Source organism: Rhinolophus sinicus, linkage group LG09, assembly GCF_036562045.2.
Source record: "Rhinolophus sinicus isolate RSC01 linkage group LG09, ASM3656204v1, whole genome shotgun sequence".
Taxonomy (NCBI): Eukaryota; Metazoa; Chordata; class Mammalia; order Chiroptera; family Rhinolophidae; genus Rhinolophus; species Rhinolophus sinicus.
The window spans coordinates 22,371,281-22,387,462 of NC_133758.1; the positions used below are offsets into that span (position 1 = coordinate 22,371,281).

At 43.3% G+C, this 16,182-nt stretch overlaps 1 protein-coding gene across 2 annotated transcripts in view; it reads left to right on the forward strand.

The window, feature by feature from the left end:
• Positions 1 to 11,535, forward strand: part of EPG5 (ectopic P-granules 5 autophagy tethering factor) — a 97,003-nt gene extending 85,468 nt beyond the window's left edge. For both annotated transcript variants that reach the window (XM_019739694.2, XM_019739695.2), the window contains exons 40-44: positions 3,433 to 3,675; positions 4,793 to 5,009; positions 5,477 to 5,692; positions 7,288 to 7,402; positions 10,428 to 11,535. In XM_019739694.2, the coding sequence (XP_019595253.2) occupies positions 3,433 to 3,675; positions 4,793 to 5,009; positions 5,477 to 5,692; positions 7,288 to 7,402; positions 10,428 to 10,610 (974 nt within the window). In that variant the 3' untranslated portion in view covers positions 10,611 to 11,535. The remainder of the gene's footprint in view (positions 1 to 3,432; positions 3,676 to 4,792; positions 5,010 to 5,476; positions 5,693 to 7,287; positions 7,403 to 10,427) is intronic.
• Positions 11,536 to 16,182: the final 4,647 nt, after the last annotated feature.

Here is a 16,182-nt window from a genome sequence, read left to right on the forward strand (position 1 = left end):
GCTGTTGGCTGTTTTCGAACATTTCAGAACTCGAACGGTCTTCTGGAACAGCTTACGTTCGAAAACCGAGGTACCACTGTATTTGATGAAATAAGAGGTTTGAAAAATATCTTTAAGGAAAAAGGGATTGTAGAAATAAGCAGCTATGAGAGATAATCAGATATGAAATGAAAAATAGAAAATTTCTATAAAATATAAAAATTGTAATAAAAATTTAATGGAAAAGTTTAACAGCAGATTCAACCTATCTGAAGAGAAAACTTGTAAACTGGAAAATAAATCTGAAGGAAATACCCAGAATGTGGAACAGACAGAGGAAAAGTATAAAAGAGAGTTTAAGGGGCGTAGAGGATAGACAGAAGATTTAACGCACAGCTACTCATCTCATCAGAATTCCAGAAGGAGAGGAGATACAGATTTAGGGAGAGGCAGTAACTGAAGAGACAGCAAGGCCGAGAACTTTCTAGGGCTGAGGAAGACAACAGTCCTTAGATTCAGTAAACCCAGCAAATCCGAAGCAGGATAAATAGAAAGAAACGCACACTATACACACATAGTGAGACTACGGAAGCACTGGGGACAGAGAAACAACTTCTGCATCCAGGAAGGAGACAGGTTACCTACAGAGGAACAACATTTATGCTGAGCGCCTATTTCTCAGTAACAACACAATGCTGTGGGGAAATGACTGATAACCCAGAATGGTAAACGAAAAACCATCTTCTAAGGAAGAGGATGAAGTAAAGATTTTCATTGAAACAGAGGGTGTTTGTCTCAGTAGACATCACTGGAGGAAATACTAAAGCATGTTCTTTAGGTAGAAGTAGAGTGATCCCAAGTATAAAGCTTGAATTGCAAGAAAAAATAATAAGCAGAGAAAGTGGAAAAGTGTAAACAAAAAATGCCCATATAAAACTACAATAATCATACATTTAGGGGTTTAAAAAGCAAAGCTAAAATTAAATTATATGAGCACAGTATGTATGTTAGGAAAGAGGTTGAGTTAAAAACATTCTAAGGTTTTAGTATTGTTTGAGAGGGTCAAGAAATTGATTAACTTTACACCTTGATAAAATGTGAATGTTAAAAAAATTCTAAGAAATTCACCAAAAGAATAGAAATAATATATGGTGATGGATGGAGAACTGACTCTGGGTGATGAACACACAATGGGATTTATAGATGATGTAATACAGAATTGTACACCTGAAATCTATGTAATTTTACTAACAATTGTCACCCCAATAAATTTAATTTAAAAAAAATAAATAAAAAGAATAGAAATAAGATATATAATTTCTCAGGTAGTATAGGCAGATAAAAAGGAATGGCTAAAATTTGTTTAATCCAAAGATGGCATGAAAAGTGTGGGAAGGTGAGAAACCAACCAAAATATGATGGTAAAATTCAAATATATCAGTAACTGTAAATGGACCTATGTTCAGGTTAAAAGATAGAGATTGTGATACTGGGTTAATAAACATCATCATCCTTCTTTAAGTTATTTGTAAGAAGTACATCTAAAACATAGGTTGTAGAAAGCTTTCCATAAGGCAACCATATCAGGCAAATATTAAAATAGAAAGCTGGCATAGCTATACTAATATTAGACAGATAGGACTATAAGGCAGAAAGTATTACAGAGCCAAATGATCTCTAGTGTGTTTCCTTCCCTGAAGTTGCATGACAAAAATAAATAAGAAATAAGACACATTAGTAAAGATAAAAGAGAGTCTTTGGAAATTGATAAAAGGTTCAGGTCACCAGGTGGATATAATCATTCTCAGTTTTTTGTACCTAATAACAGTAGCAAATGCATAAAGAACTAGGAAGAGAAATGTCAAATTCACTACAGTGAGAGATTTTGACACACGTGTCAAACAGTAATTGGTAGATCAAGTAGACAGAAAATCAGTACGCCCGTAGGAGGTCTGAACAGCACAGCTGGATGTAATGGGCACGTGGAGAATGACGTACCTGTTTCATGTAGACATTGTAAGTACGCAATGAGATAATGGACCTAAGATGTAGCATCAACTTGGCAAGTCACAATACTCAGTGAATGTTTTAAAAAAAAAAGAAAGAAAAATTACAGGCAATCCTGGAGAAACGTAGAGTTGATCATGTGATTGGGCCATGAAGGTTGAGTAACAGCTGACCAGGCAAAGGAGAAACGGGTGTTCTAGAAAGGTCTTAATCAGAATGATGGGATCAGATCTCTTTTTTAAGAAACATTTGTTGGCTGTGTTGTGATTAATAGGAAGGGGAGAAGCTGAAATCTGTTAGGAGGCTTTTGTAGTCATTTTTTGTTCCTATGAGTCACAATTAAAAGTAATATTAAAGTTTAAATTACTATTCATCTGAAATTCGGAGATAAGCCTTTGAAGTCCTTGCTTGATAATAAGTAGGTCTTCTAATGACATTGAGTTAGGGGTGATTTAATGCCGTACAAGTGGGTGAATTTGGTCTCATGGGTGTGATGAGTAATAAGACCTCCCTACCTTCATTGCCAAATACTGAAGCCTTGGTGTGACAAAGCCACACACTATTCCATTAAAAAAAAAAAAAGCACCCAACTCGGAGAGCTAGAAATAGTTGGGAAAAATTATGTTAGGTTTGTGCAAAAGTAATTGCGGTTTAAAAGGTTAAATATAATTACAAGAACTGCAATTACTTTTGCACCAACCTAATACCTGTTGAATAGCTTCTCCACACACTCGCAGTGAAATGGATTTTCTGTTTTTGAATGTAAAAGAATCTACCTTAGTAACCAACTCATTTGCACTTTTCCTGTAAAATGAATTGGCTTTTATTCTTGTGTAGTATCCTCTTTTCACATTTTAATGTTTTGGAAAGACCCATTTATATTACTTGGTGTCTGTTTTTCTTATTTAAAAAAAATAAAAGCTGCTCTTAGGAGCCTTTAAAAAGGTTTTTCCTCCTCCTTTTTATATTTCATTTTAAACAACAACTGTTCTGTGTAAATCGTTCTAGAATTGGCAGCTTTGGCAGTGGTGGGGGTGGAGGTATTGTGTCTAATTAGTTTACGAAATGACAACTGAGATCTGTGTATTTGGTTTTCCAAATGAGCAAAGGTTGGGCAATAATGAATAATTAAGCATGTTCTGATAAATAAGTCACTCTTTCATGCCAGCTTGATCTGCCTGTTTATTAAAATATTGCTCAGCCACCCTACTGTAACCAGGGATCTTGCAATCGTTCCTACTTTGCTCTTACAAAGGACTTAGGTGCCACATCCTGTCCTGAAAAGCTGCGTACCATCCAGAGTCTTCCTTCTGGGCCCTTGAGATCAGGCACAGAATTGTAAAATGGGCCCGGAGAGCAGCTAGGACTAAAGCCCTGTTGTTCCCTTGATCCCATGCCTATCGCCATTCCGGCACCCCGTCACACGTGTGTGTCTGTCCCCTGCAGACATGGACAGCCAGACCCGCCACATGGCCCTCAGCAGCCTCTTTATGGAAGTCCTGATGATGATGAATAACGCGACCGTGCCCACGGCAGAGTTCCTCTGGGGCAGCGTGCGGGCCTGGGTCGAGCAGAAAGTGCAGGGGCTGGCGGTGCTGCCGCTCCTCACGGCTGCCTGCCAGAGCCTGGCCTCCGTCCGCCACATGGCGGAGGCCACGGAAGCCTGCATCACGGCCTACTTCAAAGAAGGTAAGGGGACGGTCAGCTCATGCTCTCTAGATGCTGTTGTTTCAGGAACGTAGCCTGTCATTTTCATAAGGGTCTGCCATTAGCATGAGAGCCTGTGACCCGTGTCTGTTGGTACAATCACAGTTCAAGGGAGGGAACGTCTCGTTCACTGGACACTGGTTTTGGAGTATAGACCAACCATTTTATGATGGCAAATCATGTCATAGTTCCTAAAATAAAGGCTGTAAGCCAGAGTCTATAGAGTAATGACCCACCATATTCATTTCCTCTGTTTTTTGTCACTTGTTCAATTGAGTTTGCAGTCTTTTTATTACTTCTTGTCACATCTTTTAAACTATTACGAAGAGGTCAAGCTCCCTCGACAACAACCCCCCACACACACACACCCCACCACCCCGACCTTCCTTAGAGTTCTCTATCTCTGAACTCTCACATTCTGGAAACAACCTGGCTTGTCAAGAAGAGTTGCTCAGAAGACACTTCTCAACCATGACATGCAGACACACGTCATAGCGCACACAGCAGGAGAGGAAGAAGGGGGTTAGTGAGAACGCCAGGAAGCGTCTGGGTTCTGCCCTTGACAATCCATGAATCCATATGGGAGGTGCTGTGCATGTCACCATGTCACCCACCCTCGTTCCCCCGAAGAAGTGAGAACCACTGGGATATGCTCTAAATGTTTGTAATGTTACTGAAATCAACATCGTGTTATTCAGTTTGTGAAATGGATAGAGTAATAATAATGTCTCTTGGAAAAGCACCAAGTATTCATAACATACTTATAAATGGCATTAAAGCTAAAACTTTTAGATGACTGGGACAGGGAGTGTCTACATGTGATTTCATGATCATAATATAATGACAAAGGTGATTGACAAAACTGCAGCACTTAGTCCTGATTTCTTAACCGTCTACGTGGCTAGCAGGGCACAGGCATTTAGCCTGAGGGCTTTCCAGTCTAAGCTGCGAGGCACATTTCACTTCTGGGGCGTCTGGAGCCAACAAGGGCAATGTTTCCTTGACAGGCAGTGTAAAGTGAAGAGATTCATTAGACCAGTTAAATCATTTGAACCTGGTTTTTACTTTGCTGTCTCCTTTTGGTGTTTTTTTCCCTTAGGCTCCCTCAATCAGAATTTAGGATGGGGCCCGATCCTCGTGTCCCTTCAAGTCCCTGAGCTCACCATAGAAGAATTTCTGCAGGAGTGCCTGTCCCTTGGCAGTTACTTGACTCTTTATGTCTACTTGCTGCAGTGTTTAAACAGCGAACAGACGCTAAGGAACGAAATGAAAGTTCTGCTCCTCTTAAGCAAGTGGCTGGAACAAGTGTATCCAAGGTGTGTTGGCCCCCTGGCTGCCGTGTCAGACCCACTGGGTTTGGAAAGAGGGGAATGTAGGGCTGAAGTCAGCGTTCACTGAAGTACACAGAACCAAGGGACACAGAGGAACAAACAAGGCTGTGAGGTGCAGTGACACTTGCTTTAGAAAGATTTTGACTAGCGTGGGCTAATTTTCTGAGCAGGTTTTTTATTTCCTAAAACAGGCATTTTGAAGCACGTTATCAGTTCAGCAGCCGTAACAATATTTGCAGGGTTGTTAAGAGGACTAAGTGACAGAACAGGAAGCTACGTGACAGTGTCTGGCATGTAATAAGAGTTCAATAAATTGTTACCTGTTAGCCTAAGCTTTAAAAGCACTAAATGCCCCTTGTACTTAAAACTCAAATGTGGACTTTCAGTTAAATGGGAATAGAAAAAAACCCCACTTCTAATTTTATTTTCCTCCTGGGCCTCCCCCCACCCAGGTCTGTGCAGGAAGAGGCAAAGCTGTTTTTGTGGTGGCACCAAGTCCTGCAGCTGTCCCTGATTCAGACGGAGCAGAATGACTCGGTCTTGACAGAATCTGTCATTCGAATTCTGCTCATGCTTCAGAGCAGACAGAGCCTGCTGGCTGAGGAGCGGCTCAGCTCCGGGATTCTGGGGGCGATTGGGTTTGGCCGGAAATCGCCCCTGTCTAACAGGTAAGGAAGCAGCTGCCACCACTCTTCTAAATGGGCCTCAGTGTCTGCACCTACCTTGGTATTGTGATACTTCAGTAGGTTTTTGACATGGGCTAGGGTTACCCCCAAAGATTAAGGGAAAAAAAACCAAAAAAACAAAACAGAGCCTGATCACTTCTTTATATTTTAAAAAACATGTTTATTTTTTCTCATTTTAAAACAACTTTGTCTTTGTGTTCGAAGAATGTGTTTTGAGTAGTATCTCTTGTTGTATTTTGACTTGGTAACCTGGCCACACTGCTGATTACTTTTTGCCTTGGAGCCAGTGGTGGTGTGCAGGGTGAGGCCGAAATACCCCAGTCAGCTTCCCCCACTGCCTGTGCTCTGTCAGGCTGTCAGGTGCCAGGGGGGACTCAGCCTCCTAGAACCGTGAAGTCAAGATGAGTTAAAGTGAATTGGTAAGAAGGATAAGCAATGAGAAACAAGTCTAGATTTTTGTTGCTAGAAATTCCAAGGCATGAAAGAATTTGCCATCAGCTTCCCATTTTACCTTGTAATATTTATTTGCATCCTGGTTTTCGTTTAAAGCCCTTACCAGTGTTGAAAAGAGTTTTCCTACCATTCTGATGGCATCATCCTTGTGGAATAGCCCATCCTGTTGTTGCAACTTTGGGAGCCACCTCGTTCTGACCAGTTAACATCATGTTTGTTTGCTTATGGTCGAATTTATCAGGACTATGTGATTCTGATTCACGTAAATTGGGGTAAAATACACATAACATAAAATGTGTCATGGTAAGCATTTTAAGACATACAATTCAGCGGCATTTAGCACATTCGCAGTGTTGTTGCAGCCATCACTACTATCTAGTTCCAGAACATTTCATCACCCCAAAAAGAAACCCCATATTAAGCAGTCACTCCCCACCTTCCTCCCCCCTCAGGTCTCTGGCAACCACTAATTGACTTTCTGACTGTGTGTATCCTCTTCTGGGTATTTCATATAAATGGAATCATATAATATGTGGCCTCTTCGTATCTGACTTCTCTCCCATGGCATAAAGTTTCAAGGCTTATCCATATTTTATCCATGGTGTGGATATACCATGTTTTGTTTATCTGCTCGTCAGTTGATAGGTATTTGGGTGTTTTTTTCAATCTTTTGGCTATCATGAGTAGTACTGCTATGAAATTCATTTACAAGTTCTTATTAGAACACCTCTATTCAGTGCTCTTGTGTATATATGCAGGAGTGGGATTGCAGGGTCATATCGTTACTCTGTTTAACTTACTGAGGACCTGCGAACCGTTTTCACAGCACCTGCACCGTTTTTTACATTCACACCAGCATTGTCTGAGAGTTCCAGTTATTCTACATCTTTGCCAACACTTTCATTCATGAGTCTGAATGATGCTCGTATTGTTTGGGCATTAATATTGGAGGGGAAAATTGAGGCTCCTACTTCATGCTATACAAGATTTTCCCGAAGAGGCTGAAAACAACAGTAGGTCTGGGAATGTGTTGGTCTTTTTTCACAGAAAATGTGGTATTTACTTTAAAATGCTTACTTTAATAGTCATTTCCTTCTTCTGACCTCCCTCTAACACCTCCCAAGGTTCCGAGTGATTGCCCGAAGCATGGCTGCCTTCCTTTCAGTTCAGGTTCCAGCCGAGGACCAGATCCGTTTGAAGCCTGGCTCTGAGTTATATCTCACCCCCAAAGCTCAGCAGGTCAGTACAAACAGCTTTACAATGAAGGGGTAGCAGTTTCCCACCAGGCCCTCCCTGGGCGTGGGGAGGTGGCAGCTGGTCTACACCTGATGCCACGATGATCTGCAGTAGCGTAGCGTGTCCTTTAGTGTGGCACTACCTGGAAAATGGGTGATGCCTGTGCCCGCCTCAGATTTTAAACCATGTCGTGTAAAGGTACTTACCTACAGCACTATTACTGCCATTGTAGAAGTGAGGCCATAGGCAAGCCGGTCTGGGATAGAATTTGGTTCTGCTGAATGTGACTATGCGCTGACCTGCCATATGCTGGGAGCTGGGGACTGGCACAGAAGATGAGGCCACGGTTGCAAATAATGGTGGTTAGCTCAGTTTTAATTAGAAACCAAGGAAATGGTTCTTGTGAGTCTGGAGGTTGACTGCTGTTAGGTGATGTTGGAATAACCTAACGTGAACAAAATGGTAGCTGTGAGAAATTACAGTGTGTTCTAAAAACGCAGAAGTCCACGTGCTTCCATTCCTGTAACTATTTTCACCTGTAAACAGGCTGTCCAGAGACAAAGGTGTACCAAATATACAATGAGAGCTGGTGTTCTTGCGTGCTTACTACGTGCCTAGGCACTGTTCCAAATTTTAACTCGCTTGGTGCTGATGAGTTAAAGTTTTAACTCATTTAATCCTCATAACAAAGGAACTTTTATTATGTTGGTTTTATGGATGAGGAAATGGAGACAAAGATTTGTCCCAAATTAAACAGCTAATAAGTGCTGGGGCTGGAATCCAGGATTCACTTGGCCAGTCTGGCTCTGAGCTTCACGCTCCTACCGTTCTGCAGTGCTCTCTGCAAATGGTAAACGCTTAGGCCCCTTAGCTCTTCTTTTATTGCAGCTTTATAATGTCTCAGCCAGCCATCTACAGGGTGATATCTTGGTTATTAAGGTCAAAGGTCAAGCAGTACAGGTTTTGCACTCCAAATTCACCCTTTTGCAAATCAAATTCACCTTTTTGCAAATCAAGTTCATCCTTTTACACATCAAATTTTTCCACAAAAATGTTTTCTTAATCTTTGTAATAAAAATAAATCCAATATTAAGTTATTGTTAAAATTAAACATTTCATTGCATCTAATTAATAATAAACATAAAATACTTATTTACCATCAGAAATACTTATTTACTTATAGCTTCATGTATAACAGTTCTCCTGCCACTGCTCATGGTAATTTCATATACATACATATTCATAAAATAATTATGACAATCTGTAGGAGTAATAGTTGCAACAGAATGATTAATAACATCTACTAAGTGTTCACAGTTTGACGGATCTGCCAAATCGTTTCTTGCACAGAACTTAATTTTTGAAAAAACTTTTTCAATGAGGTTCATCATTGGAGAGTATGGTGGTAGAAATAATAAAGTGTGTCTTGTCTAACCAACAAGATCACGTACTTCCTGGGTTTTGTGGAGGCTGACATTGTCCAAAACAAACCCCACTTCCTCCAGATTGTCTTCATCCAATTTCTGCAATAATCTCTGAAGAAATTCACAAAAAATATTTGAAATAACCGTAGAACGTGCAATTACTTCTGCCACACCATTCCCTGAATGTTTATTGCTGCAATTAGAGACACATTTCGTCTTCTAACCGTTGGCACGCTCACACAAGCTGATGTATTAACTTTCAATCGTGCCTTCGTGTTATGTGTATGTATAGATATATATACATCCTGTTTCCCTGAAAATAAGATGTAGCCGGACAGTCAGCTCTAATGCATCTTTTGGAGCAAAAATTAATATAAGACCCGGTTTTATATTATATCATATAAGACCGGGTCTTACAGTAAAATAAGATCGGGTTTTATATTTTTGCTCCAAAAGGTGCATTAGAGCTGATTGTCCGGCTACATCAGGGAAACACGGCGCGCAGACACACACACACACACACACACACACACACACACACACGTACACACACACTATGGTTAATGGGAGGGCTTGTCCCCATCGATTCTTGTTCTTAGCGTGAACTCTGTTCACACAGCAGTTAGCCTGGTACCAAAATCCCTTTACTTGTTTAAACATTTTCAACCCTAAGACTTCTGTCTTCAACTCCCTGGTAATTTATTTTTAAGCTGCCAGTTCACCGTCTTCAAAAAAGTCTTCTCCCTCCTTGTTCACTGAGCCAAGCAAATTCCATCTTGTAATCCATATTGTGTAGTTCAGTGGTCACAATAAATGACGGGCAGGACTGGGGTACTTCACAGCTCACATTCAGAATTCTGGGGGTAGGTGGTCTTGCATAGTTGGAAAATAAAACTCCCCACCCCCAAGAACCATTGTTCCAATTTTTTGATTTGATTTCTCATTACACTCTTTTCTCTTTTCTTCCCCCATTCTGAATTATAGCGTTAAAAGTGTTTTGTTTATTTATTCTTGAAGAGAGGCATGGGAATGTCATTGTCGTTTCTGTTGGGCAGAAGCTGCAGGAGCTTGATCTCTACTTAATGCTTGTTGGCTGATAGAACGACCTTATTGCTTACCCTCATCAGCGCTTAGCCACTCACTGGTTTCTTTTGAATTTCATTTGGTCAGACAGTTTAATATGACGTTATCATGTAACCTAAGAATAAACCCAACAGTAAATCAAACAGGCCTCACAGGCAGCTGGTGCCTGTGGCTTCCTGTTCGGGCCAAGAAGAGAGGCAGCAGATGCTCCACTGCGGGCCCTGGGGACAGTCAGGCCAGCCTGGCCACATCAGTGGCCGTCTGTGGGGAAGGGCTGGGAAGTAGCCCAGGCCAGGAAGCGGGAAGGCTGGGTGGAGAAGGTGGCGAAAGCCCCACATGCATGGATTGCTGGCCTCCTGCTTGTGGTTAGTCAGTCCTGCCTTTGAGACTTCTAATTCCAGTTCTGTAGGCTTCCCCTGGGGATCGCGCTTGTACCAGATGATAACAGTCACTGTGCTACACCTGCTGGCATCACAGTCCATGCAGCTAGGTGGTTAACCCTTTCCTTCCATGTCTTTTAGGCTCTGAATGCGCTTGAATCCTTGACAACAAGTAAGCAGTATGTTGAATACCAGGATCAGATATCGCAAGCCATGCAGTTTATAAACCTTCCTGGCCATTGTCTACAAGATGGGAAGAGCTTCCTGGCCCTTCTTGTTAACCGTCTCTATCCAGAAGTGCATTATTTGGACAACATACGATAGTAACACCGAGCCTTTTGAAAAACCCGTTGCTATTTATGTTTACATTTAACTTTGCTGTTGCACAGGTAACTGCTCAGTTTCACTGCGGAGCTCAGTTTGGCCAATGAGGTAGTTGACTGAGACGCACGCCAGAGACACTAGATAATTCTGTTGGGCATGTGCACATGTGTATGTGGGTGTGTTTGTGTATGTTTTCTTAGCTCTTAAAACTTTCTGGGGACTTTTCAGTTTTTTTGTCCCTCCAACAAGAGAAATTTAAAAAGTTCCACTTGGGGACGAGCTGTTGACAGTTGCTGAATATCCCAGTCATCTTACAAGACCCCACGATGGGGTTCTTTGTACGTCTCCACTTCTGTCTTCTGTTTTATTTCAATGTCAAGACTCCTGTTCCGTACCTAACTACTTTTGGAATCATGTAGAACCCTTACTTTTGAACCCCATTTACTTTGAAGGATCAAAGTAAAATGAGCTTTGAAAATTTCTGCATTTTTCAAATGTGGAAAATCATCAGCTTACAAGTATTGTGTTGTTTCTCTCAGGAGAGAGGTAAGAATGCTGAATTTAAGTGAGTCACTGTCTAAAATGTGACCCCTTGATCCTGGTTATAGTGGACAGCAGAGATGGTGACAAATCCGTTTCCGTCCTTGTGGATAAGAAGCCGTCAGTCTAAGATGGAGGGGGGCACGCTGACAGTCTATGCTGAGCACACTGTGCACATGTGTTTCGTGTGGTCCACAGGGGTGGATAGTGTGAATAGGGCTTGCTCTCGCTGGTGCAGTACAGACATACATTCCCTTTTGTCCTGTCCCAGCCTGTTCCCTCATTCGTATTACTTACTTGGCCTCTGTAGACATGTAAGTTTGCAACTCTTGATAGATACCAGTTATCTAACTGAAGGCCCTGCTGGAGATATATATATATAGAGAGAGAGAGAGAGCGAGAGAGAGGGGGGGGGGAGGAGCGGGAGAGGGAGAGAACGAATGAACTTGGTTCTCTGTTTCTTGTTTGTTTCTTCACTCCATTTTCAAACTCAGATGAAGCTAGCAAACCTGCTGAAACACTGGTCCGTGGAAACTAGGTCAGGTCAGGAGACTTCACTGAAGTTTGGCTTTTTTTCAATAGCCATGTGCCTTCTGTTAACAGTTCATTCGTTACCAAAGCCTGTCTGTAACATTGCCTTATTCTATTGCCATCTTCTTGCTCTTGTCACTTCCTCCAGGAATTAGCAAGTTGACTTCTGTCATCATACTCATAATTCTGTTGGCTTAAACTTGATTTTGTTTGTCCAGCTTGCATAATGAGTCTTTTGTTTATGGGTTATCTATAGCCCAAGGGTATTTACCTAAAAATGTCTGGACAGGCACTGAGAATTTTTAGCAGGGGTGGGGATACAGGTTAAGGGAATGGTAATCTCTTTTCAGACATCCTTTGGATGCTTCCCTGGACATTTGGAAGTGTGTAGGAGCTGTTCTTAATTTTGAACTTCTTAGTTGGACAGAACAAGTCTGCCTCACAGACATGGTCTGATAAAGATCATCCTTGGTCAGCCTCCAAGTTCTGTGGGCCACACAGTGGCCATCTCATCTCAGGCAGGCACATTTCAAAGCTGTCCTTGTTTTTGCTTCTCTCCATTTTCAAAATCACTCATCTTCCCCGTGCTGTGTATAAGAAAATTCTAGAAGCTGCGGACAGTTTAAAGGCTGATTTGCTAGCAAAGATTTTTATGACAGGAAATATTTTGTGTGCTGTTCTCTTTGAAGAGGATGTAATTATTGATATCCTAGAATGTGAAAATTTTGAGTGACAGTATGTACATTTTAAAGGAAATTATGATTAATCTGTTAATTTTTGAAGGTTTGTAATATTTATAATGTATTTGGTCTGTAAAAAATGATAAATAAAATCAATCTTCGGTTATAGCTGGTGAGAACCAATTTTTAGGGGTGTCACACTATCGTGTAAGGTTTTTCAGTTGTTAAAATTGACGCAGACTTTTATGCCTGATGTCATCTACATTATTTGATTGTGTGTCTTGATTATCAGAGATGGTTGGTCATAGCACTTCCTCTTTAGGTTCCTCGTGCTTAACAACAGGAGGTTTACTCACTGCATAGGTTCCTCGGAGAGGCTCTGGGCTAAAATAGTGCTTTAAAGACACAGTTCAGAGTTCAGAAGGTGGCAATGCTGCTGTAGCTTCCTGGGAATGAAGAGACCAGCATGACCGTTGGCTTTCAGGAATGCCGAGCCTTTGCTGACAACAGTCGTCGGCCTCCGGAGAGCACAGGGCCACAGGTGCTTCGTAGACGCGGGGATCCAGCAGACCAAGGCCACCCCTGCTGAGCAGTGTTGAAGGTGAGCTCGTGCAGACTTTCCCCACGCGTGGCCAGCAGTGGCATCCAGTTCAAATGGGGCTGTCGAGCATCTCCCTGGTCTCCGTGAAAAGCACCTCTTCTGCTTCTCCACTCGTCCCTCCCCACGCTGCGTACACAGGACTGTCACAGAGGCACACTTGACCTCTCCCCGCATCCATCTCCCGGCTTCACCTCCTAACTCTAACAAGTGGATGCAGTGGAAAGCTGGGAGGTACAGACGCTGCGGGGGGCAGGGGGGAGGGCCTGCTGATGGGTCTGCTCAGCCTGACAGGGACACCAGGACCCAGCCGTACACGTTCCCGAAGCTTCTGGGCGTGCAGTGGACCTTCACTCCCAGGCATGAGTCATTTCCCAGTTTGGTGATCAGTTTGTTGGTCCAGTCGTGTCTGCCTCCTCGGGGTTGGCCTGGCTCTCAGTTCTCTGAGGTGGGAGAAGCCCAGTCCGGAAAATGAAACCCCCCAGAGCAGCCTCCCCTCACTTTAACCAAGTGCAACCCCGTTCCCTCCAGTTGGTCACCAAAATCAGTGTCCACATTGTTCAAGTTCACGCCCTTTCTTTTGAATGAAGGTGACACACAGTTTTCCATGGGATTTTTAATCTGAAAATGAATGATTCCTTCTGGATCAGGAAGCAGGTGTCATGGAATGAGGACTTCACGTCAGCAGGGGCAGTAAAGCTCATCTCATGCCAGCCTCCCCTTCCCCCCCTCACTCTGCAGGGATCCTCGGCCCCAGCCTCCCAGCCTCTCCCCTTCCCTTTCCTGTGGCAGGTTGGCCCGCCCCTGCTGGACAGCCCAGGTGGCCATCGGCCAGCTCAGTTTGCAGTTTGCTTTATGCTAAGCCCAAACTGGCCTCCTGGAAACATAGGTCATGGCTCTCCTGGAGCGGGCCAGGCTGCGGCTGCTCTCCTCGCCGTCCCGACAGACCTCCAGACACTCAGCCCTCATCATACCTCTGACCTCGCCGCCTGCCCTCCTCAGTCCTCTTTCTGCGAAGTGCCCAGTGCCTTTAGTTAGTCCTCAGCCCCTCTGCCTCACCCCCTGCATCTAACGGCTGCACTTCAGGAAAAGTGCCCAAAATAGCCCGTTATTCAAGGAGGGCTGTGCCTGGGATTAGCGGGGCCAGGGCTCAGGTGAGACAGACAAGGCACTGAAGGCACAAATTTAAGGTGTCACCCGCAGATTCTGAGAGTGTGCCCTCAACCTGGTCCCTGCCCTGCCAAGGGTTGGTCACACTAGTGTGAGCTGAGCAGTGAAGTTTGCTTCCCTGGCGTCGGGTGGCATCGGCCCTCAGCAGCTGTGGCCGGGAGCTGCATTTCAGTTAGTGCCAACTCCAGACCCCGGTTTAACAGCTGTGGCTGCCAGACTGGTCTCACCTATCTGCGTGACGGGTGTAACAATGAGGCGCTTTGCACTTCTTTTAAAATGCTTGCTCTTCATTTTGGACCAACTTGACAGCTTATTTTGAGGTAGTAGCTGGATGTTTTCTGCTCAGTTGTCTTACGAAGCAAAATGGAGAGTATAATGTTGGAAATAAGCGTGTTGCTTAAAAAAAATACAGTACTCTCTGCTGTGATCTTCCGTTTGCATCTAGGTCAAGCTGGGTGACGTTGTTGGCTTACAGCCAGCCCTAATATTGACCTCATTCTGGTCCATGGTGAAACTCACACCTTCTGGAAGCATCATGCGTCCTGTAGAAGCTATCGTTGAAATTTCCTCCAGTCTGAACAGGTTCCTGATTTCTGATGATAATAACTTGAAAAAAATGAAATTAAACAACTGATCCTGTTTTGGGATAATGAAATCACTAAGGAATGTCATTTAACTTTTATTTTTTTAATGTGCAGATGGAATATCTCATGAAGCACTGAGGTTTAGGACTTATTTTTCTTTCCATGGCTTAAAAACTCTTACGTACCACCAAATATTATACTTCTTAAGTGCGTTCCACTCTTTACCTTCCCACATGTCTAGCGTGGCCTTTAAAAACCACAACTTATTTTGGTTGTTAAATTTGCCATGTTCACTTCTTATTCACTGTTTAGCATTTTACATGCTTCTACAAAGGACAAGTTTTTATATAATGACAAGAAACAGAGGGAAATGAGAATGGGGTAAGTAAACGTCTGCAAGTAAACTAGATTCAAGTTTAATGGAGACGCCATGGACATGTCTCGTTTTTGTCACGTTGGTTGGCAGGTCTTTTGAACCAGAAATCACACTAAGAAAAATGTGAGATCAGAAAGCTTGTAATGGGTAGAATTTATATTCTGTGACACTTCACCACAATGGGCAAGGCCTTGAGTTTCAAAGAGAATTTAAAACGTGGGGGTTTAAGAGTTAGCATAGACAAGAGGCCACCTGGTGATCCCAGAGGGCTCAGGTGAGTCCTGAGGGTCTGAATGTGGTTGTGACCTTGGTAGGAGGGACGTGAAACTGCACAAAGGCTCCCACCCCAGGAGTTCCTGGGTGGGAGTAGGGCGCCTCTGGGCGGGCAGAGCTGTCAGGAGGGCAGTGTAACCTGAGCTGGGCCTTGGTCTGCTCTGGAGATCACCTCACCATTGGAATACTAAGGAGTTCTTCCTTAGTGTTCATTTCCATTAACATTTGTTAAGATACATCTTGAGTGGGCCAAAGTATGGTGGGAGTGTCAAAACGTGTGAAGCTCGCCAGATCACTTTCCTCCCTGAGACTTTTCCCTCATTTAAAAATGAGGATAATTGAAGCCTTATCTGTCGCCCGAGTTTTCAGTGAGAACTGCCTGAGATCACGGAGGGGAAGGTGCTTTGAGGATCACAAGGGGCCCCAGGAATGTGAGGAGCGGTTATTGTGGAGGGGCTGGTCCTATGTAGCCAGGGCTGGAGGTGGAGCAGGCCCAGGTCCCCTAACTCTTGGTCTCTAAGGTCCCTCTGGCTGGAATGTAGGGACCTTGTCATCCAGTCTGGGAAGGAGGTATGTGTGAAAACAGCTCCACTGAGTGCCATTTCCATCCCAGGGCAGGGCCTACCTTCAGTGTAGATTATCTCTTGGACAGCGTCTTTTCATGTAGTGACATCTTGATTTAAAACAGAGCTTATTAGTGTTACCGTGTTAGTTTCGCCCTTACATTAGCTCCTGGAGCGCCGGGAAAGTGTGTTGGGCTCTTGGTGGATCTGGGCATGCACCTGGGCAGTTGTTGCCTCTTCCTCTTGCTACCCACCTC